The 26,223-nt window shown below is 37.3% G+C and overlaps 1 protein-coding gene and 2 long non-coding RNA genes across 3 annotated transcripts in view; 2 read left to right on the top strand and 1 right to left on the bottom strand.

Annotated features, from left to right (window-relative positions):
• LOC149118090 (uncharacterized) overlaps window positions 1-4,632 on the top strand; it is a 5,113-nt gene extending 481 nt beyond the window's left edge. Inside the window, exons 1-2 of the long non-coding RNA XR_016207100.1 lie at window positions 1-300; window positions 4,464-4,632. The exon at window positions 1-300 is cut by the window's left edge and continues 481 nt beyond it. This is a non-coding gene — a long non-coding RNA (uncharacterized LOC149118090). The remainder of the gene's footprint in view (window positions 301-4,463) is intronic.
• An 840-nt stretch (window positions 4,633-5,472) lies between these two features.
• LOC110064735 (polycomb group RING finger protein 3-like) lies at window positions 5,473-25,993 on the top strand. The gene is made up of 10 exons (XM_089289196.1): window positions 5,473-7,558; window positions 9,577-9,682; window positions 17,764-17,860; window positions 18,461-18,516; window positions 18,831-18,893; window positions 20,268-20,418; window positions 21,372-21,399; window positions 21,910-22,008; window positions 24,555-24,635; window positions 25,746-25,993. The coding sequence occupies exons 1-10, from the start codon at window positions 7,553-7,555 to the stop codon at window positions 25,803-25,805; spliced, it is 747 nt and encodes a 248-aa protein (XP_089145322.1). The 5' UTR covers window positions 5,473-7,552; the 3' UTR covers window positions 25,806-25,993.
• LOC149118089 (uncharacterized) lies at window positions 17,854-18,456 on the bottom strand. Its single transcript, XR_016207108.1, has 2 exons — window positions 18,412-18,456; window positions 17,854-18,050 (listed from the first exon to the last, which is right to left on the bottom strand). It is a non-coding gene; the product is annotated as an uncharacterized LOC149118089 (long non-coding RNA).
• Window positions 25,994-26,223: the final 230 nt, after the last annotated feature.

The raw sequence follows: 26,223 nt of genomic DNA, 5'->3' as shown, positions 1-26,223 counted from the left end.
TTGAAGCAAAATAACGGAGAGCCTTCCGTCATCGTCGGGCGAATTTTACACATTTGCAAAACTGGTGTTGTTCCGACTTTTGGTTCTTGTTGTTCGTGATTTAGTGATAACAATAAGTGCAATAGCCTATAATGTTAACAACAACCTGGATGAAGTATTGCTGGCCATAGTTTGCACTGTGTACTACGGGAACATAATTAACAGAAGCCGTTTAGCTCCGAAAGTCGCTGTCACCAGAGGTTTTGTTGCTCTTGGCTCACGTGTATTGGTAGAAGAGACAAGCTGGATCGCATGCTGAAGGTCAGTATCCCACATTCCTACATCTCTCGTTGAAGATTGTTGTTTTCAGTAAGATACAGTACATATGTATCGGTAGTTTGGGGTCATCAGTCTCTTTCTCTTTGGTGAGTGCTTTTGAAACGCCCAGTAAAAACTTGATTCACGGCATGGAAACTTATGCCTCGCTGGATCGAAATTCGAGCAAGATTTTTAAGTTCTAGTCCTCTTTAAAAGTAATTAAATCAATTATTCAAATCCAAGCCGTCAGAGGGAATCTGCCATTGAAGCTGCCCTAAGTTAAGGTCCTGTTTATGGACCTTCCCCTTTGAAAATCGTGGGGGTGTTCTTTGAGGCAACACAGGTCCCATTTGTATGGTCTCGGGTACCCGGGATAACCCTCCCCCTGAGGCAACTTTATCAAGTGCTTGTATGAGAAAATGTAGCCCATGTAGGCCGAGTAAAAGTTGACCCTGCATGATTATTCGTAACTCTTATTGAATAATCAAATGTGCAACTATCCCTCTTTGTTTAAGTTTCCCTCACTCATTTGATCAGAGTGGGTTTTGCTGAGTGAATTTTCGCTTCTTTGACACAAATTGCTGCTTTAAATCTTAAATCTAGGCATTACATGACACTCGCCATGTCGAGAGTTGTTCCAGTTAGGCGAGCCAAAGTGTTTATGTATACTCAAAGAAAAGTTGTTGGTTACTTTAGCTGCCAAGGCGAGTCAACTTGCCCACCTGAATTGTCTCAGCCCCAAGTCTGGTTCGTCATCCTTGTGTAAACGGTTGGTTGAATTTTGCAAAGAAATAAGTGAAAAGTTAGCTCCGCCAGGGTAACTCGGGGAAAGGGTTTTCTCTGGTACACAAGAGCCATTCTATTTTATTTCCATTTTCCCTCTTCCTCTTCCAACTGATTATGCGAAATATACTGTCCAAACTCTTTATGGGTACTGGTGTTTGAGAGTGTCATCTTTATCACTACTGTGGAATGTACCTCACCATACAGCCACCCCCGTTAACACAGCCACCTAGTTATTATGGCCACTCTATTCTGGCTCAAACAAAAGCTCAGTCAGTCATTTTCTTATTTATTAATTATACAGTCAGATTTTTGTGACCTGTTGGTGACCAGATTAACAGAATTCTGGCACATTGTAGGAGTAATTTATATACAATTTACAGCAAGCAACAAGCATCATTTTGTTAGTGAAGTCCCATGCATATATGTAACTCTTGATTATTTTGAGATTTTATCTTTATTATGTTATCAAGGTAATAATATTTTGATTCCTGCTCCAGTGGTAGTGGGGGGAACTCTCCTCTATGTGCTATATACAGCTGTGTAGCCCCAAAGGGTATGGTTATTCAGCCATTTTGGTCATAAATACTCTAGGGTAAGGCTTTTGCCCTCTAGTCTTTAATTTGTTATGTTTTTTAGAATAAGCTACCTCAATTTTCATCATTATTGATAGAACCATCAACAAAAGTCCTTCAAAACTTATGTTTAGGGCAACTGTAGCAGTCGCAACAGTCATAAATGGGGTAGGGAAAATCACAGATTATGGTCATAAATAGGTTAAGAGTTTAACTTTTGTGAAGAGGGCTGCACTGACCCCCACCCAATTTTTCTGGGATGTACAAAACACATTTTCTTATCAGTTACTACAGTCTTGCTTTAGTAAATCAAAATAGTACTTGCTGCCAGGTACTTTATAAAAGTATAACCCCTCCAGAAGCCTTCACAAAGTACATGTAATATCTGGTGCTAACAATTTTTTTTGCGGCTGATTAAAATTTGGTATTAAATTGTGCTGAACTGGTGCAGATTTAATATACATTATATTTTGTCACAATTAGTTCACTTATTTCAAGACTACTCAGCAGTAACTAGTACCTCTTGTATGACCATGCAGTAACAGTATATTCCAAACAAAAAAAAAGTACATGTATATGTATTACTATCCTGCCTGGAAGAGTGTGTAGAGAGAGCACACAGTGCAGTGCCCTACTGTATGTCTTTTGTTAGGTATAATAATCTTAAATTTAGAAGACTCATATTGATCTTAGAATTCACAAAAAAGTTGATTTCTTGACAACTCTCCTTTAGCTGTGTCACTTCATAATAAATTAGCAGTTTGGTATGTTGTAGCATAGAACTTTAATTAATTAAGTTATCACACTGGTATCACAGAGGTCATGGGTTAGAATCCAGTTCGCACCTAATTTTTTTTTCAGGCTATAATTTCACCTTTGCTTAAGTTGTGTACAGTACGTTGCAATGGTCAATCATGTCTTTATAAGTTGATCAATGTATATATGTCCCACTGACTTATACTTCAACATTTTATCTTAAAGTTTGTTTATTTGTTTTATTGTGTGGTTCTAGAAAATGTCCATACCCACCCCAAGGAGATTATTGGAAATTCCAGGGATGGGGAGGGTCTCAAAAGCCAAACTTTTTAAACAAAAGTATTAATAAAAATTGGAATTTCCATAGGGATGGGATGGGGAGATCTCTGTTTAATAAATACATAAATAATATGTACAGACCCATTATCTGATGTGAAGACTGTGCAATATATCCTGGCCAATTAGTTGCCAAGGTGTAGCATCCTTGTTATCAATTTCAAGTACCAAATTAAAGAAGATCAGCATGTTAGATGGGAGAGGGGAATTTTTCAAAATATCATAAACTAAAAATATATATATTTTCCAAACTCAATCATGTTAGTAGTGTTAGTGTCTATTTATTTATTTATTTATTTATTTATTTATTAATGAATACCTGTGAAGAGAGAGTCATACATTCTTGCAAATATTCTGGGAGTCTCCCACATACCATTTAGATCATCCAGTCCCCCAGGAAAGTTATGAAATTTATTGTCCAAGTAAACTACTGAACCATGGGCTCCAGTGGGGACAGTGCTATTACGATGCAATTTGCAGATGTGCTACATGATATGAGCTTAACAGTTTGAGCCACCTCACGGCCTTGATTAATGTTTTTCAAGCTGAAAATCACTGCATTATTGAAATTGGGTTAGAGGGGACTGGAAAAGATTGAGTTGCCAATTGGGAACATATTTTTATAGCCATATTAGTGTGTTGCCTGTAGAACTATAAGGCTACCAAGTTTCAATGATCTCTGCTGTATATATGGTCTGCACTTGATGTAATATTGGGTTTGGTGTATGACATCATCAGTCCTCTCATTTGCATATATTTTACACATTTTAAACTTAAATATCTCCAGAATTAATGCAAATATTTGTTAAGGTAAACAGCATTTGTAATCTATAGTGGAATTCTATTTGATACTCCTAAAAATTCTGAATCATGCAAGGGGTAAACATTTGATGATAGTAGCATGCCAAATCATTGAGTTGAATTTATGCTGCTGACATTTACATGTACTGTAAGGTGTTGAAGAGAATTTTGCAGGGGAATTTGATGTGTTTATTGAATTGCCAGAGGTTGGTTGGCTGGTTTTGTTATTGCTTTGTCATTATCTTCCATGTATTTTTTTTTAAAAGCAGAGTGGTTGGTGGCAAAAGTAAAACTGGCAATATTCTTACTTACCTGTGTTTCTAAAGTCATGTTTTTAGGTTTTTGTGGTCAATCTATTAGTAGCTGCACTGTCTTAAATTACAATAGAAAAGATGTGATATTTAAATTATGTAAGTTATACTTTGGTATCGTTCATACCAAAATTATAGTATTTTCTGGTTCAATGTTTGCCTCTGCATTAATTTGATTAAACTACTGTAGTTTATTTTTCAATGGAATTTAATTCTGTCAAAAGGGAGGTGGGAATCTGAGAACAATAGTGAACTAGACCAACAAATATACAGAAATCTACCCCCATTGCTTTCATGGCTGAGTGGAGATGAATCTAAGTCAGACCAAAATTACTAGAAAAAAAATTATTGATTTATTGGAGGGTTGAAATGGGATCCTGGCTATGGGAGAGTAGGAATTGGGGCTGAGGGGGGTGGGTGGTGTGCTTGTGAATTTAAGAACCTCTCTGAAAGTGAAAACAAACTGTAGGTTTGAAAAGTTTAAAGCGGAGTTAAAAATTATACTTTAATATATCTTGTTTATTAACTAGGTGGTAATGAGCATAATACCCACTTAGGATGAGTCATTGAAACAATGACGTAATTGATGTTTGTCTTTTCTTAGGTGGTTACCTCCTGGCATATACACCCCACACAGGCATACAATGTTATGATTAGATGATGCAACCTGCTTTCCCATGTTTAACATACACGTAAGAGTATTGATCAGTGGACCAGTGTACAAGTGTGATTTCTCTACTGATAATGAGAATTATAATAAAGATACAAAGCCACTCTGGTGTGATTTATTTGATTATTCCTTAACGGTAAAGTGAACCAGTTAAACCAAAGGTTGCACTCTGTAAGATCAGGTGTACAAAAATTAAATAGAAAATTTCACTACATCAATTTTATTAATTAAGTATACTTCTTTGCAAAATATAGTTGGTATTTTGTTGTACTGGTAAGAATATAATTTGGAAATTTTTTATGGGAAATGTTTCCATTTAAAAATGTAGCTCAGATGCCACAACTATAGTTCTCCTTTCTGTGGTGTTTTCTTTTGTGGTAAATTGCGAAAACAAATTATGTTGACCTACATGTAAGTTAAAAAAATATACAAGTATTAGCTCTTCTGAAAAAAAAAGTTAATTTGTTGTTGTTTCTTCCTGTTCATTTTTTCCTTGAACATTTTTATTTTCCTAATAAGTAGTTTAGCTAGCCATAATAATGTTTTGTTGTCTCTGAGACCATTTTCAAGATAAAAAAGTGATTTGTATATAAAATTTGAATTTTTTTTGGTGGGGGGGGGGGGGGGTGGGGGGTGGAGACCTTTGCAGAATTTCCCTACAAAGATCACAAGGTACAAGGGAAGAAGCAAAAATAGAATTTTAAGTGTTAAAACATATGTTTTCATCATCAGTTTGGGCCTCTCTGTGAAGCTGCATAGTATACTTGAGGATCATGTTATACCCATTTTAATTCAGAATACAAATGGAAACTTGCATTGACAATCACTTAATCTCTTGGCACTGTTTTGTTTTTTAATAATTGCCTTTTTTCACAAAACAATAATTTGAACATCTTTGTTTCACAAGCTGGGAGGGGGGGGGGGGGGAGGGGTATTCTACAAAGTTTTAAATGGAAAGGCCTTATCTCAAGGTCCATTACCCCTTACCCTTTTGTATACATTTGTACCATTTTGATAGAAATGGCACCTCTTTTGTCGACCTTACATTGTAAAAGGGTAAATGTACCCCTTTAACAAACCTATTTAAGAATACTGCATCCCTTTTCTATTCCCTTGGAAAGAAGTTAATAAATAATATTATAGAATCTCTTCATTCTGGCTGAGGAGAGTAAATGAGAGCTTTTCAACAACATTTTAGAACCAGAAGAATGGAATCCCTAAATGGAAGATTTTCCTACCCTTTCATACACCTCAACTTGTGAAATCCCTATCATTAAGTTTATACCTGAAGCCTGAAAAAGGTACTCATCGTGAGCTGAGCCTCCCCATATAGGTCATTACAGAGAGCCTTCCCACATACACAAGTCAGGAACTCTTGACAAGTACTGTAAGTAGATGCTGGCTTTAAGACTGGTCTGAGCCAGCTTCTTCAGTTTTTTAGCACAAACTTGTTGCTCTCTGTCAATTTCTAGTACAAAACCTTTTCTTTGCTGATCTGGTCCAAGTTCACAGACACTAGCATCACTCTCACGACACTGACTCTATCACCGTCACTCACAGTCTGATTCTTCAGTTTCACTGCACCATGCTTCATCATCACCCATCATTGTTAGACATGAGTTCATTAGCTTGTAAAATTCCCCAGCCTGGCAGTGTCACTGTTGCTATTGCCTGTTCCCAGACTTCCTTTTATGGCTAGGTGTAGGGGCATGAAATTTCACTACTGTTTATGAACAGTTTGTTTAGATGGCATATTGAAAGTGATGAATTACTGAAAATTGTCAGTATTGCTAGTGTTCTCTCGTTTCCTTAGGGATTGAAATATCTTGACATAAGATTACAAAGAGAAAGCACACTGAAATATAATGCACAATTTTTTAGTAACCTTTCAAAATGGGTTGCCAATATGACAGGGATTAATAGATGAGGAACTTGGTCTGCAAACAGGGCAAATGAGAGGGTTTGAAGAAATTAAAGGTGCATGCTTGACCTCAGTTAGGGGGGGGGGGGTATTGGAACTTAGCGCTGCTGACGTCAAACACTGTTGAAACGGAAAAATAAATTTGATTATAAATGAGAAAAAACCACGACATGTCCAAATTAATTAATCGCCGTTAAAACTAATCCTCTTGCTTTTTTTTAAGGGGTTCACGGCCTGCCTGTAACGAAGCGTTTATCAATTAAGGGATTGCTTAGGGAAAACATATCTTGTTTAAGGTTCTTAACCAATCGTAACATATTTTATGGCATCAGTTTGAGTCATGAGCAAACACACGAGTTTGTGTTAGTGTCGATCGGCAAGAAAGTTCTGCAAAGCGCGTTATGTGTGTGGGTCTATTCTTGCAGTGATACGATTAACAGCACTCAAGTACTCTCGAGTGTTTGGCAACAGTAAATTTTAAAAAAGGCGCTTCTGTTAATAAGGTTCCCCCATGTCTAGAAACCTGTCATTGTGCATTTTTCTTAGTGTAATGCCTACCTAAGAGAATAGGATATTTGAATTGAGTGCAACTTACCTAGAATTCATTATTTCCACACAAACGATGACTCCTGTGGAATTCAGCGAGGAAGAAATGGCGACATTTCGTAAAAAACACGCCTTCAAAACAGCGTGTTTTTGAATAAATAATTACCCTGTCCTTCAAACAAACTGATATGACGAGGAAGAAGACAAAATTTTGTTTATCGTGGCCAAATAAAACGTTAAAAATATCCGGCCGATTGCAAAATATTACCATTTTACTTACTGAGAGAACGATTATGCCATGTTCAAATTTGATTTTGCCGCTCAGCGCTCTTTTTCACCGGATGTGACGTCATTTTTTGTTGGATGATTCAGATACACAAAAAGTGCCAGGCGTCGCACAGTGTTCTCTCCCGCCCCTGCTGTAACATCAAGAGGATTTGGGTATCGATAACAATGACACTTGCTTTGGATGTAGTCAAGGCTTAGCTTGGAAGCGAGGCAACTGCATGCTTGTTGTCACCTTGAAGGTTTATACTTCGTCGGGAAATTCTCCAGAATGCAGGTGAGGAAACTGTATTGGAATGCACAAAATGAATATAAAGAGAACCAGATTTTTACACATGTAGTGTTTAAGGAGTTAGACTTTCCACTGTCTTAGAAACAACTGCTGTTAATTCGCTGTTTTCAATGTTGGACGAGCAGTTCCACTTGCCATGCAGGAGATAAATTGTCTCTTGCATGGCACATGGGTTCACATGGCATGCAACAGCTGTGCACAGTCCGAGCTCTCTACGCTATGTAGAGAGCTCGGGCCTTGCAGAGCTGTTGTCTGACGAAACAGTTTACGTGTTAGGGAAGTTCCACCTACTTTGAACTTAGTTAAAATCGGCAATGAAATTGCTTGTTCGCAAGTGATGTAGACATGATGCTGATGCAATGTTTATAGGATAGAGCTCGCCCTTTAAAACTGAGACGGTTAGAACCAGTTAGCTGTTTTCAAAAGTAGTCAAAAGATACAAATTACTCAAATGTCACAGCAGTGGTAATAATTCCAGACAATGAGTTTCTATAGTAATTACATGAAAGTGACGGAATGGCTTAAAACTCCCTTGAATAAACTGCATTCCCTTCTGTTAATGACTGCATATTTATTTGTTTCATGTACAGTGTAACAGTAGCCAACATGTAAGAAAGTTTTATGTTGATGTGAATCAAACAAGTGATACGCATCATGTAAAGTGGAAACCTGATTTCTCTTTAATGGTGTGCATATGCGTTACCGTGAAATCCTCTCTTTAATTAAACCTAAATTGCCGAGATATTATCCTGACCAGCTATGAATATTTTCATACGGAATACCGCAATTTATGAAAAAGTGGAGAACTTTTGATCACATAGTAAACAAAGACCCTTAATACATGTACCAACACGCAGTACAGATTTGTCTCGTTGTATAATATCTGGAATTGTGAATGTAATGCAAGGTTTTAGTTTTAGAGGGTGATTGGTGAACTTTTTCAGAGGTAGGTAAGGATTGCTATGACTTAGCAGGAGTTTCAAATTATTGATAACCAGTGTACAGCTGCCAGCTGTCCTCAAGAAAAATCAGAGGGTCGTCTGTGTGTAATGCACGACATCTGACATGACACATAGAGCAAATAATGGAAATAGCCCTCTTCACTTAGGCTTTGCATGTCCTTTGCGATGTTCACAGGTATTGAAGAGAATGCTCACAGAATAATTTTGTTGCCATAAGATGAGCACTGTTTACCTCTGTTAATCTGGCTTTTTAACCTCCACATTCTCAGTCACAATAACAATATGTAACAAATTTCCATCAACAAATCTCTCTGAGCAGCTCTTTAGATACTTTTAAGAGCAACAAATAAAATTTGAAGCACCTAGTTCAGCAATATTAATGTCACACTTATTATTGAACTGCAAACGGTCTATTAACCAATCAGGTTTGGGAAAATCATGTGGGCTTGGACAAAAATTATTACAGATGCCCTCCCCCTGTTTTTTCTTGAGGAGTTTGAGTTATTGAGTGTTTGAGAGTTATTGAGGGTTTGAGAGATTATGGGTGAATGAAATGATTATTACAGTGATCAAGTAAAGGAAATCTTAAGATAATGAGTTTTGTTTTGAGTTAGGGCCCTGTTGCATGAGGTAATTTCTCTTGTAATTTGTGTAGCAAGTTGGTTGTGAGACCAGTCACAAATTGAAGAATAATAAATAAGAGAGCCTTTATTGGCAAATTTGAGAAATCAAGACCTGTTCAACTAGGTATTAGGATTCCAAATTGTGCTCCATAAACAGTGTTGTAAGATGATTGTATAACAAAATATGAGCAATTGTGTGTGGCTTTTACCATGGAGAAAGGCAATTTAAGAACTTTTCTGACAAGACTGACCTCTTGTCCAGTCAGGAAAGAAGGTTTGAAAGACCCATAGCAAAGTACATGTCAAAACAACAAACAACAAATTAATAGTAGGTCAGCAGTCCATTCATAGTACAGTTTCAATGGACAGGTGTGTTATTTAAAGTTAATGCTATCATTTCTGTGCTGTATCTCATCAGAAACGTATCAAGTTACCTGTGACAACCCTCAATGAACATATAATCTGCAAGTTGTGCAATGGTTATCTGGTTGATGCAGCAACAATCACAGAATGTTTACACACATGTAAGTATAAAATTATTATGTTTAAGTAATAATCCCCTAAAAGAAGAGAATTCTTAGAAGAAGCAAAATTAAAGAGGTATAATTTGTTTTACCTTTGGTTTGGAAACTCCAAAGCAGAAACCCTTTGAAAGTAGGGAATGCATATACAGTTGGACCTGGCTAATGCAAACTCAGTTATTGCAAATTCCCTGTTATTTCAAATTCAAAACTATTTCCCTTTGATCTGCCCTTCAGTCATTCACTATCCAACCTGGCTATTTTGAACTCTGGCTATTTCGAACTACAGTGAAACCTGTATTAAGCATCTTAGTGCCTGTCGTATGACGTACTAAGAAGGAATTTAAAAAAAATGAATCCTATTCTGGGCATGGTATAGTCCGCTTAATGCAGGGTGTCTGCTCTAGACAGGTTCAGTAATAATTGAAGAAGCTAGTCATAAAAGGGGATAAGTGACGATTTTGGTTGCTTTTCTTTTTTTTGCTCCAAATTAGCTGAATTTTTGCATGTGGTCTTCAATGTAATAGAAAAACGTGTCCCTGTATTTTTGCTGCTGGTTTTTGCTTCGCTTTATTAAGACGCCGCTAGGAAAACCGAGTGGTTTTTTGCGTACACAATATCCCGAAAACAAAGCAAAGTTTAGCAGAAAAACTACGGGACATCGCTAAACATACCTAAACAAAACTGCATGCGAAATTTGGAGCGTTTTCGACAAAGTTCACTTTTGATTAAAATACCTAATGCCCTTTTCCCGCTGAGGCTGCAAATAAACGAAGCCGGGCCTTTGTTATGATAAACAGAGCCGATCCTTTATTATAATAGCCAAGCCAAGCCTTTGTTATAAGTCGAAGTCTCACCTCGGTTTATCATAACAAAGGCTCGGCCCGCCGCGACCGCAAGGACTTTGATTTCACTTAGAAAGCAGCAAAATGTCAATTTCACGCAACGTTTAAGCTCAAAAATGTTAATTTTAGGTCAAAAAAGGTTTAAATGTTGATTTCACGTTAACGCGTGACGGCAAGGAGGTTGATTTCACTTAGAAACCAGCAAAATGTCAATTTCACGCAACGTATAAGCTCAATGATGTTGATTTCAGGTCTAAATAGGTTAAAATGTTGATTTCACGTTAACGCGTGACGGCAAGGATGTTGGTTTCACTTAGAAACCAGCAAAATGTCAATTTCACGCAGCGCATAAGCTCAATGATGTTGATTTCAGGTCTAAATAGGTTAAAATGTTGATTTCACGTTAACGCGTGACGGCAAGGATGTTGGTTTCACTTAGAAACCAGCAAAATGTCAATTTCACGCAGCGCATAAGCTCAATGATGTTGATTTGAGATCTAAATAGGTTAAAATGTTGATTTCACGTTAACGCGTGACAGCAAGGATGTTGGTTTCAATTAGAAACCAGCAAAATGTCAATTTCACGCAGCGCATAAGCTCAATGATGTTGATTTCAGGTCTAAATAGGTTAAAATGTTGATTTGACGTTAATGCGTGACGGCAAGGATGTTGGTTTCACTTAGAAACCAGCAAAATGGTAATTTCACGCAGCGCATAAGCTCAATGATGTTGATTTCAGGTCTAAATAGGTCAAAATGTTGATTTCATGTTAACGTGTGACGGCAAGGATGTTGGTTTCACTTAGAAAACAGCAAAATGGTAGGAGCCCATGATGGGCTCCTGAAAATGGTAATTTCACGCAACGTGTAAGGTCAAAAATGTTGATTTCAGGTCAAAAAAGGTGTAAATAAAAATAAAATAAAACAAATAAACATTTCAATAAGCACTTTTCCAAATACGGCAACGTCTTAAATGGCTAAAAAATCACGAGATAAAACATAGTTTTCGACAAACGCGATCGTAGCTTTATGTCACGCACCGCCATAACTTCCAAGTTCAAATTGCTCTGGTACCTCTTATGCCTGATGAGGATAACGACTTTGGTGGCTGTTTAGTTTTGGATTTAAGAATTTGATGACTCCACGTGAAAACGCTCTATAAATAGGGCTGACAGATTAACAGATTAACCCTTCTGCGCAACGTACGGGTCTCCATACATCTGCATGTCCCCTGATCCCAGAAGCTCAAAACACTACAAATCATGCCGATTTGAAATAAAATCAACGCAAACTGGATCACAGATCTGTTACAATCGATCGCCACTTGCTGGCCATTATTATGTTTAAATCTAGTTACCAGTTCGAGAAACGTCCGCAGAACGTAATCGCAATGCATGCCGGGAAGGGTCTTTACACCTCGTGCGCGGGAAAACATGGCGGTCGATACAAGACAAATTTTATAAGTCTAAAACCAGTTCTCGCTTTCCAAACTTTGACGCTAGCAACGCTTGGCAAATGGGCCACAACTCACCAGAGGGTATTTTTCTTGGGCAAGAACTGCTCTTGGACTTTGCTACCTGGCTTGACCTGACTTCGAACGCCGATAACACGATTACGGTATATCAGCTGCCTTCGAAGTTTCAGAACACATTTTGATTCTTTAAAACGTGCTGATGACTTACGGGTTTATCGAGGCTTTATGATGCCTCTCAACGACCAGGCAGGCATACAAGGTACTTTAAAACAATGCTTAAGATATTAGTTGACAGAGCTCTAATGCGGCACATCTCTTTTTTGTTTGATGGCATTTCGTTTGACGCTCGATCAATTCACGTGTTGTGTTCACGTCACAATAGCCGATGTAAACAATCTGTTCCCAGATTTCCGCTCTATATGCTGTGGGATTTGGTTTTGACTTCATACACTATAAACAGTCTGCCTGTTTGCTGTTCAACAAATAAACTCCTAAAGACACAGCAAGGAAAAGCCAAGTTTTTTGCCTACGTTTTAACTTGAAAACAAAGCAAAACCCAGCGACAAAAATACAGAACCACGTTTTTCTATTACATTGAAGACCACATGCAAAAATTCAGCTAATTTGGAGCAAAAAAAAAAGAAAAGCAACCAAAATCGTCACTTATCCCCCTTTATGACTAGCTTCTTCAATTGCCCTCGCATGGCTTTGGCCAAGAGGCCAAAACCTGAGGAGGCATCATTAGTACCCCCCGCATATAAAGACGTAATGGTATATTGGTAGTATTTGTCTGTAGTATGGGAATCGATCCCGATTTGAAGAAACTAGGTGCACACGGTGGTCCCGGTTAATATACTCCAAGCATGTTGATTTTACCGCGATCAAGTAAATTTACTTCGAAATGGCGGAGATTCCGAAACTGATTTCAAAGATCCTGAAGATGGATTTTGGGATAAAAACAACTCAGAGGGTATTGTAAGTAATTCTGAAGTACCAGTAAATCTTGATGTTCGAGGGGAGTGTCGCTTTGCTCGTGTACTGTTCCGATCACCAGTTCTACCTTTGCATGTCGTTTTGTCGGATTGCTTATTTGTGTTGAGTAATCTCATGTGGCATAGAGCTTGTGTCATGGCTGGGTGACTTGGTAGGAATCCAAACATTAATGTAAATGTTTTGCAGCGTTTTTGTTGAGGACAAAGAACTTGAGTCTAATTTGCATTTATGGAGGTGACAGTAATGCGATACTTCTGTTAATAACCTGAGTATCAGTGAGGCCTTTCTTAGCAAGAGGGTAGGGGTAGGGGTTGGGGGGAATTGCAGAGAGAGGCCTTTTCTTTGCTGGGGTGCTTCCTCCTCCCACCCCGCGAGTAAGAAAAGCCTGGTACTCGGGCTATTCTGTTAATGTCTCACAAAAAAAAATCATGACAGCAAGTTCCAGATGATTTTCTTAACTGCTATTCTGCTTTCAAGACACGTTTGCTTGTATAACAAGAAAAATGGTTTGTTTCATTACCAAATGCAAACAGTAGAGTGTTTTGACATAATATTTTGTTGCACAATTATTTTTTAACCTTTTTTCCTTAAGTTTTACTGAGTGAAATTTTAGTAACAGAAATATTAGTTCCCATGAAGGATACCTTTTTTGTCACAAAGTAGTTTTTGTGTCCTTTCAAACAAAAACTTATGGCTGTTTGGAATGGATTGAGTTAAATAGAAAGTGTTGGTTTAGTTTACTTAGTTGAATGTTTGGATAATAACCATGATAAGATGCGTAAGTTATAGGAACATTATGAGTGATATTGTTTACAGAAAAAAAAAAGATATAGAAGTTTTAGTTCATACAATAATGTTCAATTGTTTTCAATAAGTAGAAATAAAAGAAATCGGGGGCAGCTTTCGTGATAACTATTACTAGTAGTTAATTATTAAGTAAACCTGTTTGTGACATAGTGTAACACAGTGTAAGCGCAAAGACTGTTCATAGCACAAATGTCCAGTCAGTCAATGCATCAATCTGGAATAATCTAGTTAGCTTTAAAATGACATCACTGAATGTAATGTTAAAGGTGTCTGAGCTAAGCTTTTAGAAGTAAAAAGCCCTTGAAGTGTCCACTTATTTCAGGTTTTGTGCAACAAAATGGCTTAAGAATGGTTAACTGTTAGGATCGAGAAACGCCAGTCAACGACCCATTTGGCAAATCGCTCATATTTTGCCCAAAGATACCCTTTGGTGACCTTATTCTAAAAATCATATTTAAAGATTCCAGCAAATTTTTATTTTTCAGAAATTCGCAAAAATTTGAAAGCGCGGTCAAAGTACGGTCTTTCTTGTAATAAAATAACCGAAATAAGTTGCGAGGATGAAGCGCTGCCAAAGTCTTAAAATAAATTAAATTGACTTCAAACTTCACACAAATGTGGAACAACCACTCTAATTTATTCCTCGTTTTATATTAATCTCAGAGATGTTGATATAGTGGCTTTCGGAACCATTTTAAAAACACCTATGAAGTGTGTGAAAAATAATGGCAAAACATAGGTCATGTTTAACAACATAAAAATGCATCTGGAACCTCACTGTCCGATTATTTTACTTCACGGCCTTAAAATATCATTATTAAACATATATCATGCCAAGTTTCATGCTTGAACTCGCAGTATTTCCCTTTGAGAAAAACAAGAATCTATGTCAAGGTGTTGGGCGCAAATAACACAATAATTAAACACGAACAAGAGACAAATCAGTTTCAACGGTGAAAGTAAAAGGCTATCATTCATTAAAATCCCGTCAATTCACTGCTATCAGTAGAAACATAATGTTCACTACACAAAAACTGTTTTTAAACTTTTTCGAAACATTGCGTGTTGGACAACGCTAAATCACAATGTGCAACAGGCTTTTCCGGTTTAACTGTTTTTCCACCTGTCAATGCAATATACGCGCCAACAGGTAATTGACTCTGCGGAGCTAAACTCAAAATTATTTAGCTTAGTGACCCCTGTGATACTTCGAGAGTCATGTGGTGTTTCAGTTTTAGCGTTAAGAGCTGGAGACCACTTAATCTTCCACGGCATACAGGTATCTGAAATTTCCAGGAGTAGCCCCTTCCCCCTCCCCGACTGTAGCTACTACTAAGAGCCATTCAAGAACAAGAAATAATTGCACCTGGATAGGTCAGCTTTAAAAAGCGCATTTCAATCTACTGTCACTACTTTAAACTTGTAATCGGTTTAGGTAAATTGCGAAATGTTGTACATTTGCGCAAGAGCAGCGTAAGCGTGACTGGGCTGCTCGAACGATTGTGTGACAACTTTTACTGAGTGTGGAATATCAGCCACGCAGCATGGTTGCCGATGCGATAAAAACAGATTCATGAGGCCCCTGATTCTTACAGCAGAAAGCTTGGGCTCTTTAAGGCAATGTGGAGTGGTATTGAAGGGAATCGACGGCTTTTAGTATGTTTTCTGTAACTTTTTAGGATTAAATTAGTCGTATTAATAGTTTGTTTATTTGTTTCGGGTCAGACCATTTCACTTCTTGTTTCCAATTTATGTAGGCGAAATTTATTTGGAACTTGCCACTACACTTTTAAACTTACACTTTTGATGACTTCGGTTTGATTTTGTTGTTGTACCAGTAATACATTGCCAAATTAACCTCTCGACTTCTTGAACTTGAACAGAGGTCGGCCGTTTACCAAATTAGAATAAGGGCGCGATTTTGATTTGCTTCAAGATATTTCAACTCGATTAATTTCAGTCCTTTAACGTCCTTAATGCTAAACAGCATTCCAAGTTGACCCATTATTGTGTCTCAACGAACTTAAAGCGTTTTGTTGAATCAAAAACATTAAGGTTACAGGAAATATCTTTCATTTGTTATGACAACCATTCACAGTGTTGTTCACGTTAAGGAAATACATGTGATGACAAACTAGACGTGACGCCGGACAGGAAATTAAACAAAGTTAACGTGTAATGTTTCGAAAACGTCTAAAAACAGTTTTTATGTAGTGGACGTTATGTTTCTACTGATAGTAGTGAATTGGTGGGATTTTAATGAATGATAGCCTTTTACTTTCGCCGTTGAAACTGATTTGTCTCTTGTTTGTGTATAATTATTGTGTTATTTGCGCCCAACACATTGACATAGATTCTTGTTTTTCTCAAAGGGAAATACTGTGAGTTCAAGCATGAAACTTGGCATGATATATGTTTAATAATGATATTTTAAGGCCGTGAAGTAAAATAATCAGAAAGTGAGGTACCAGATGCATTTTTATGTTGTTAAACATGACCTATGTTTTGCCATTATTTTTCACACGCTTCATAGGTGTTTTTAAAATGGTTCGGAAAACCACTATATCAACATCTCTGAGATTAGTTTAAAACGAGGAATAAATTAGAGTGGTTGTTCCACATTTGTGTGAAGTTTGAAGTCAATTTAATTTGTTTTAAGACTTTAGCAGCGCTTCGTCCTCGCAACTTATTTCGGTCATTTTATTACACGAAAGACCGCACTTTGACCGCGCTTTCAAATTTTCGCGAATTTCTGAAAAATAAAAATTTGCTGGAACCTTTAAATATGATTTTTAGAATTAGGTCACCAAAGGGTATCTTTGGGCAAAATATGAGCGATTTGCCAAATGGGTCATTGACCGGCGTTTCTCGATCCTAACAGTCAGCCATTCTTAATATTGGTGTCCACATTCGCTTTTAAAACAGAGGTGTCCGCTGAATGCAGGTTTATTTTACAGTAAACGTAGGAAGAAAGCTGGTGTCCACTTAATTTAGAGGGTGTCTGCATAATATGGGGTCCGCTTAATACGGGTTTCACTGTACTTTTGGTTTCCCCAGAGAGTTCGAAATAGTGGGGTTGAACTGTCATACATTATTTGACTTTCTGGAAGATAACTGTGGAGGGCAACAGATACCATATGTGTCAGTGTTTCAGCCCGAAAATTTTACTTGAGGGCCAAGGTGGCCCCTGAAGATCTTTTTTAGGAGCCAATTAATTTTTTTAGGAAAGGGACCAATAAATTGAAAGCCACAGAAGGGAAAAATGTATCAGGATACCAAAGAAAATAAAGCGTTTTATTAGGATCTATGATAAAAGTGTTTCTACTTGATAAAATTTCTTTTGAGTCAAGACACCAGGGCTGTCATTAAGTTTTGAGTCACCTGTAGCCTTGTTCTTCACACCCGTAGCAAACTTGTTACTTTGTGGTTGAATTCTATCAACAACAGGCAATTTGACCCATAGCATCAAGGGAAAATCAAGCATACTCAGCCGTAACAGGTGTTACAGGTTACGGCCCATAATGACAGCCCTGGACACTGGTGTGAAAGATCTGTGCATTACAAGAGAACAATTTATAGGCATACACCATTGGAATAGTCAATGATAAAGGGTTTGCAGTGCATTATAGGGCGACTGGAAGTTTTCCGATATGAGAGAATCAACACAGCATTTAGGAAAGCAAAAGGATGGATTGACTTCTTTTCTTATGTTGAATATGTTAGAACCAAGACCTTTCAATTTAATTTTCTACAAGGACATAATGTATGAGAACATAACTGTTATTGATCGTCAACACATGTGCAGAGAAATGTAGTCACCATTATGGCGACTAAACCAGAATTTTTAGTCGCAAAAGATGAAATATTAGTTGCATTGGCTACCATGTCGTTTGCAATTTCAAGCTCTGGGATGGCTTTTAAAATACTATGCCTGTGTTAAGCCTGCAAATCATTGTTTTTTGTTAGTTTGCAAGAGTTGTCTGGTGAGACACATTGAGCTTGTTAATCGATGTCCAACATGTAACAGTCTCATTCATGAATCACAACCACTGTATAACATCAGGTGGGATAGATTGTTTTAATTACTAGTAAGAGTAGTTTTCACTTGAGTGTTGAATAGTAATTGGTTTTGCATTTCTATGTTATACATGTACATGTACGTGATTGGCTTAAAAAAAAAAACTTTTTTTTCATTGGATTGTCTGTGTCCTTTGTGAATGGTCTTGAAAACTGCTCTGGTACATGTATTGCACCTGTAGTAAATAAACTAATTAAAGTTGATTAAAAGTTATATACATTTTGTATTGTATGTGGTAACACAACAGTGATTGATGTGTGAAGTTGGGGATACTAGTGTGTAATTTATTAGGCATTCAAATTTATAGCAAGTGTCAGTACAATGCTTGTTTAAACAAAATACAGCTGTACATCTAAGGTACAGTACATGAATATGCTAGCAAACAGTTTAAGTATTGATAGCCCCAGAAAATTTCAAATCATATACGTAATTCCTATTCAAAACAGTGAATAACTTATAGAGTCCATTTAATGTGTATCAGAGTGTGTAATTATATATAAACTTACAATTAGTTCATGTGCATGTAAATGTCTTACAATTTCATTTTTTGGGCAATGTCGATTTATTTTGATTCTTTTCTTGCAGACTTGATAGGACCATGCAAGATATTGTTTACAAACTTCTTCCAAGGGTGGAGAGAGGTTAGTTCACAGAATGACTTGGTGATGTGTTATGTTACAATTGATGTTACCTCATCTGACCTGGAGAAAAGTAGTTCAATATTACTTTATGCTACTTTATCCACTTGACATCAGATTAAATTTTGGTCAGGTAAAGGACTTAATTCAAACCTGCAACTAATGCTGACATGAGGATATGAAACAATGTTAAAATGTAGCAAACCAATGTTATATTTGCAAGTACCAGTATCACATCACTGTGTGTATAGACATATTTATTTTAAAATTGATGGCACAAACAGGTATCTTCAAAGGCATTCCTTATTTTCTTCTAGAGGAGAAGAGGAGGGAACGCAAGTTTTACAAAGACAGAGGAATTCCATATCCGGACCCTAAAGGTACCATACATTCACATATACGCTGTAACAACTGGATTCTAATGTTTAAACTTAATTCTCTTTTCTAGTTATTTTGATTGCTTAATTCATGGGAGAGGGACTAGGAGGCTTGAATTAGCCTTTTCTTTGCCTTTTCTTTGCCTTTTCTTTGCCTTTTCTTTGCCTTTTCTTTGCCTTTTCTTTACCTTTTCTTTGCCTTTTCTTTGCCTTTTCTTTGCCTTTTCTTTGCCTTTTCTTTGCCTTTTCTTTGCCTTTTCTTTGCCTTTTCTTTGTCTTTTCTTTGTCTTAAACTAAAGTAGCTTGTCATTGAAATAACAGTATTTAGTCAATAGTGTCCATAAGAATTTTTGCTTTTAAAAAATTATAGATAATTGAAAAATGCTTAATAAATGAGGCTTACGTATTAAATTGAATTCATAATATTTCAATTACTGTATTTATTTACTTACTGTACTACTAATTTGTTTAATTACTGTACCATTTTTGCCGTTAATATGTTTTGGTCAGCCTTGTCTGTTTTGGCATCAGACTTGAAATATTTATCTGGAGGTTAAGAGATGAGCTGGTCTTAACCTTCATATTATGACAGTGTTGTAAGGCAAAACACTTCACTCTTGTGGACATCATTCCACTCGGGTGTGTATGCTGTAAATAATTACGTTTATATGTGCAGTACATAACAGCCACGAGTACTTTGCCATACACCAGTACGGGACTTTAGATTTGAGTAGGAGTACGAGATTGAGTATGAGTGCGACTTTTCAATTCTAGTTTGCAGGCTTCACATGATCATATATCATATACACATCTCATGCCATGAGCTACCCTCTCTACCTAAAACCAACATGAAGAGCAAGGGTTCTGGAAACTTAACTGGTTTGAAATTCAGATATCGTACTTGTACTCAATCTCATACTGGTAGTCCAATCTAAAGGTCTCTATTGTCTCTCTTGTGGGGGCTCTTACTGTAGACCAAAGGGCTCAAAAGAGAGGGCTGGAGGCAGTGCTTAATAGAACATCTACTGGGTATTTGAAATGTGGAGTTCTTTGTTCAGTCCTGATAGCCCTTCAGGCCAGCACTAAATGCTGGTTTTGGTTATGTGAGGTAACTAGGAGTATTTCTACTACCCATTGGATGGGAGGCTAGTCCATCACAGGGTTCACCTTGTCATATAATTTGCCAACTGGTACATTTAAACACCTGGATGGAAAGACACTTTGTTTGTTAGAGTAAGTGTCTTGCCAGTGAACACATCACAATGACCCCAGCAATGTCTTGAACCTGGATTGCTCCTTCCTCAATCCAGAGTCCAGCACACTAATTCTTGGTCCATTACACTTCCCTGGTGCTCATGTACCCAAGTCTCTGTTAAGTTCTAGTTAATCAACCATTGCATGTGGCCCCAAGGACAACAAAACCTGCCAAGAAAGATAAAACAGTAACATCAAAAACAAGCAAAACCACAATGATGAAAAATCATCATCGGACAGATGAACAAATCTCACTTCAACTTGAGACATACCGGTGAGTTTGATTCAGTTAAGAAAGTGCACACAGGTTGTGCGACTGAAAAAAAATTGACTTTTAAAATGTTATCTGACAGGGCTGTTACTAAGGGTTGGGGGTGGGTAATTTCACCAGCTACAATAATGGAGATGAATCGCCAGCCTGTACATGTACACAGGCCTCCAAGCTGAATTCTACAGCAACCTTTACTGGTAAAATGGTCTCCAGATGTTAAATTTTGGTTTACAGTCTACATGTATGTCCCTTTCATTTTGTTTGTTTGTTTTGAGGGATACATTATACTGCATTTCATGAAACATAAAACAGCTGACCACTCTGAACCAAACAAAATTGATCATACATTTCATGGATTTGTTATTCTAACTGTTTACCACCATGAATTAATGACAAAAAAACAGATGAGCAATGAAGGAGCAATAGAGCGTGAGTGCTCAGTGTCACTTCAATCCATTCTCGTATCATTGTTTTATTCCATTAGGGATTGAAATCAAATAAACTTGGTACCAAGATCATAATCAAACTGGAAGACTGTGATTCTTTAGTTTTGATACAAAGTCAAAAGAGGCAATTCCAAAAGAAACTGAGCATAACTTATTTGGTAGGAATGTCTAACTTTTAATTCCTTCACTATCAAAAACAGCTTGCCATCACCACCACTCATGGTGACATGTGTGGTGATTTTAGTCCCCTTAACTCTATTTTACTTCGTATGGCAACCAAAACCACCGCAGCCTGGAGCTCTACTACACGTAATGAGGCACTTACATGTACTGAACCATAATATTTCTTGTTTTGAAATTGCACAACACTCCTGGATGGTGATGATGATGTTTTCCTAAATTACACCTGTCAAACAAACAAACAAACAAACAAACAAACAAACCAGTACCTTACCCTGATGCATATTAATATTTTATATCATTAATTTAATGTATTTTTGATAATTTCAGGGATGAAAATAGCAGATTAGAAATAGAGGTAAGAATATTTCCCTTTCGGAGCTATACAAACCTACTCCTTATCGCCCATCCATCTTGCCTGGTTTGTGGCAAGCTCAGTGATTATACTGTGTTTTACAAGTACGTTTTTAATGGTAAATTGTCATAAACAGACATTGAGCCTTCATCATCAACTCAAAACTACTAAGGGTCAAGTCGTTGACAGCAAGAATCATGTTGAAAAACATGCATGGTTCTAAATTTGTTGCATTTTAGGTTTGCCGCCTATTTATCCTGTCAAGCAGGACTTGATTTACAATGTACTCATGGTACTCATGCTTTCATACTGAAGGATTATTCTACTTATTCAAAACTAAGGTTTCCAATTTCCTTTCAGTCTGGATGTATATGTTTATATGTAATGACTGTTAGACTTTAATTGGTACATAACTATGTACAACTACATGTAGATGGTGTGTTTTGTCATTATATATACACATGTACATCAGATATATGCATTAATAAGCTGTGTGCTTGTTTCTCTTTGTAGCCATTGCAAAAGAAATTCATAAGGTTATCAACACAAGTCACTATTGGACTGATTCAGAGATTTTTGGCCAGTAAGCTACACTTGGAATCTGAAAACATGGTAAGCATTAAGATGTAACTCTCAACAGTTGATCTTTTAGCTCACCAACCAGCCTTTGCTGGGAGGCTAGATTACATGTATGTGCAAAGTTAACTTGTTAATTTCCTCTGAACATCTGTGAATTTCTTTTAGAATAAAGCGTAAGGTTTAGTCTGCATGTGGTATAAGTCTCCTATCTTACTGAAACTTAGCCCGTGTTCCATAGCATTTTAAGCGTGTGAGAGTATTATGTTAAACTCATGTCGTAGTCTGGGCGAGGGAATAGTACTGAAAAGGACTGTCTTTGGTGATTGATGTTTCAACAAACTGAACACAGGTCATTTTGACCCGGCACTCAAATGATCCCACCAGACAAACTACTGCTACCCATGAGTTCACCATTTACTAAGTGTTTCTACTCCTCTTTCCATAGAATGCTGCTAATCATGGTTAACAATTAGTTAATTCAATCGAAATTGTACTCACAATAGATTTTCTTTCAAATTTTACATGTTGGCTGCTTACAATGTTAAATAATAAGGGGGTCCCAGTATTTATTTAAGAGCAGGAGGACCTTCAATAAACCCCATAATTCCTTAAATTATCAGCTCTCAGAAACGTTTTCATTTAAACCATTTACTTTACCTTTGTGAGAGCACAAAAAATAGGGACAAAGTTAAGCTAGAAATACAACAATGAATGTACATGTGTTGCATCAATGTCAAGAAGAAATTTGATGTATGTTTCATGATAAAGGCACCCATATTTAGTCAACAGGGATTCAATATGTTCCAAGCGTGCGGTGTTCTTGAGGCCACATATTATCTTGTATGAGTGCTAGCTATATTCTCGCATTGTCAGTGGTAATTTTATACTTAACGATTAGATTATGAGGTGGAGATTTCTATCACGTGATGTTTGTCGAGGGCGCAGCCCGAGTCAACTATCATGCAGAGAAATTGAGTGTAACTAACGCACCAGCAATAATTTAGGTCGTAAAGAAGTTTAATAAAATTGTGGATAACTTGAACTCTTAACGTAACTACACATGTCATTGCCAGTGGTTTCTAGGATAAAGGTAACAAACATAATACATTAAGAGCGGAACCACTAATTACAACAATGGAAATGATATAGAAAATACGAATAAGATAGGAAATACGAGACAAACGAAGAAAGGGGACGTTACCTGACGATTTGGGAATACGGCGATCGAAACAGCATAAAGAACGTAACGTTGTTATAACTTTTGAACTCGAGCGAAATACTTTGCGATTTACATAACCCGCGGGAAGGTCGAACCATTTATGCATGGCCGCGCGGACTGGGATTGGTTTCTACGTTGAGAGTGAATAATCTAATTGTTTTAGCATAAATCTACTAGTCGTTGAAAACTTCATCTAAATCTTCCTCACAGACACTTCGAAAATGCAACGAAGCGGCCGTCATTTTGTTAACAAGGGCACACTGCTACGCTACTCACTATCTATCACAGAATAGATAATGAGTAGCGTAGCCAATCAGAGAACGGTATTCGTGATAGAACGCTAGTAGATTTATACTAATCTGCAATAGAAATTGGTCTATGATATCTGTATAGAAAGGTGATTGCTGCATTCAAACTAAGTGAAAAAAATGTTAGTTCCCACTACTCATTTGGAGAAGAAAACGATGATTTGTCCCTCGCAAGGCAAGCCATTTAGAAAGCCACCATTTGGTCATGTGCGCACGCTAAGTGTGCATAACATTCTGTACAGTGAGGATGCACAATGCAATACAGAGGAATCACCTCAATATAGCTTACTATATAACATAGAGATTTAGCCAAGCCTAAAAGCGGTGCTGGTGGGCCGGGTTGTTAAGAGACCGATTAAGCTAACCCAGGATGAGCGAGAATTTTGAAATGAGTTTTGTAACTTTGCGGTGAGGTTTTCTGTATATTGTTTGGCCTTCTGTTGTGAGTTTGAATAATCCCAAAATACACTAAACAAAAGCAATGAGAAACATTTGTATACAAGGAAAATATTATAATTTGGTGAACTTTTAATCCTTGGTTAGGGTTAACCGGCTTCCGAACAACCTGTCCCTGTTAACAACAGGTTAACCTCACGTCAGCCCGAAATCCAATCAAAAAAACAGCACTTGGTCAGGGATTAACTAAAAAAAAGAACACATGACCTTGATGAGCTCTAAACTTGAGCCCATGATATGGTCACTTGATACTGGTCAGCGGATACTTTGTTTTGACAGTTGTCAACTGACTATAACAGGGATGTCCAATATCAGAGGAGGCTACAAACCAAGGCTGCAAGTCTCTCTCAACCTATTGGCTGGAGTATGGCCGCCATCTTGCAGGACTCCACCACCATCACCATCGTCGTTTTGAATATGGACCCACGAGCAATACCGCTAGCCATGATAACCATGAGAAAACCAATTCATGGGTTTCCTTTTCTTTCCTATATGAGAATGGGGCACCGGAGCTCTGCTATAATATATATAGCTTCTTCCCAGTAGGCAATAGAGAGTGATGAATGCCTTTCATCTTCTTTTGTTTACTTTCTTAGGTTGGCATCTTGTATGATAAAACAGAAATGGGAAGAGACCTGACACTGAAGTACATCAGTGACAATCTTTCACCTCAGAAGGTAAAGATATCATGTACATTGATTATGTGACTCCTATCAAGCCAAGATCACACAGGTCATCAGGAGCTTTTTTTGTATTTACTTGTCTTTTTTCCCGATATTTTAAGATCGTGTGACGTCAAGTTTATTTTTCACTTCTGAGCACGTGCAAGGTGTCGCAGAAGAATCGTCGGAAATGTCATCGTAACATAAAGGAAAAGGAAGTGCCACAAATGCCAAATCTTTGTCTGTGGGGAGCTTGGAAATTTCTCCCAAAAAATCTTAGCACAGAAAAAATGCCCAGACTTTTTGCCACAAAAATTCAATGGCCCGAAGTCCATGATTGATAAGTTTGCAAGTTTAATGCACACGTGCTGTTAAATCATGCATAAACCATGCTATCAATATGTAGTTCAGAGAGTGATCAAGACATCCGGTAGCCATTCGAAGCCATTCTTGCGAGAACAGTGATGAAATGAAAAGCCTCTGTTTTATGTGGCCTTTTTCATTCGGATGTACATGTCTTGTGTCTCTTGCAAATATAATCTGTGATGGCAAGGAGTCCTCTTGCAATAGCGTGAATTTAAATCGTTTGTTGAAAGCACTACTCGTAGTCTGAATTGTCTTTATTTAGGGTCACTCTTGAGAATTTAGAATGACTTTTTGCACACATTGCAGGCCTATAAAGCTAAACCTTTGGTACGTGTCATTGTATTTTTATGGAAAGGAGCTGGTGGTGTCATGTGAACAAAGTTATTGCCAATGTCATTCATGCATCCACAAAAAAGTATATACAAATGATGAAAGGGCTAGAAACATTTGTGGAAACAGGCTTGTAAGTTCACAACAAAGATGAGCTTGCTGTGCTTGCATATGATGATAACTAGAGGGAGTCTGGGAGAACTCAAAGTTTGGTACCTCTATTCACCTGTGCTCTAGCACATTCACATAATTGTGTTGACATCAATCAGCTTGTACCTAGAAATAAGGCATTTTTTGTACCAGAGCGTGTGACCAAAAGAGTCACGCCAACGCAGTCAGTCGTTTCATGGTTGTATATTGCCGCAAAGGTACCGTTTGGTGTGATGGTGACAAGATTCTCAAAATTGCAATCGCTTTTTCTTGTTTCAGGAACATTCAGCGCCCTTGATTCTTCATTACAGAGCTATGGATATGAGATTTACAAGATGATCGACATGGCATCCTTTCGTCGAGAGAACCTGTATAGTTATTTATACCTGACTGTCAGAAGAGAACGATGCCCGTGCTCTTGTGTTTTAAGGGCTTAAAGTTTTCTAAGCCTTCTTGGCGATGTGTTAAAATGTTCGTTGAATTTAATTTTTATAAGGTATAGTAATAAATAAATATCTTTGTTCAAATTTGCGTTTTGATGCAAGGCTATGCAACTGAAATACTTTATTTACATTTTATATACTTATTTGTAGTCGTCAGATTTAAAACAACACCCTAGAATTTCCTTGACAACAGCAGATTTTCATTGGCACTCTTTCTTTCCGATTTATTAGTTAATTTAAGGAATTCCTAGTTCACGAGGCTAACAAAAACTACAGCTTCATATAAGTGTTGAAAATGAGCAAACAATATTTCA

This window comes from Orbicella faveolata, unplaced genomic scaffold (assembly GCF_042242905.1).
Source record: "Orbicella faveolata isolate gen_17 unplaced genomic scaffold, um_ofav_v1 contig_1, whole genome shotgun sequence".
In the NCBI taxonomy this organism is placed as follows: domain Eukaryota; kingdom Metazoa; phylum Cnidaria; class Anthozoa; order Scleractinia; family Merulinidae; genus Orbicella; species Orbicella faveolata.
This window is presented reverse-complemented; position numbering and strand designations above follow the sequence as displayed.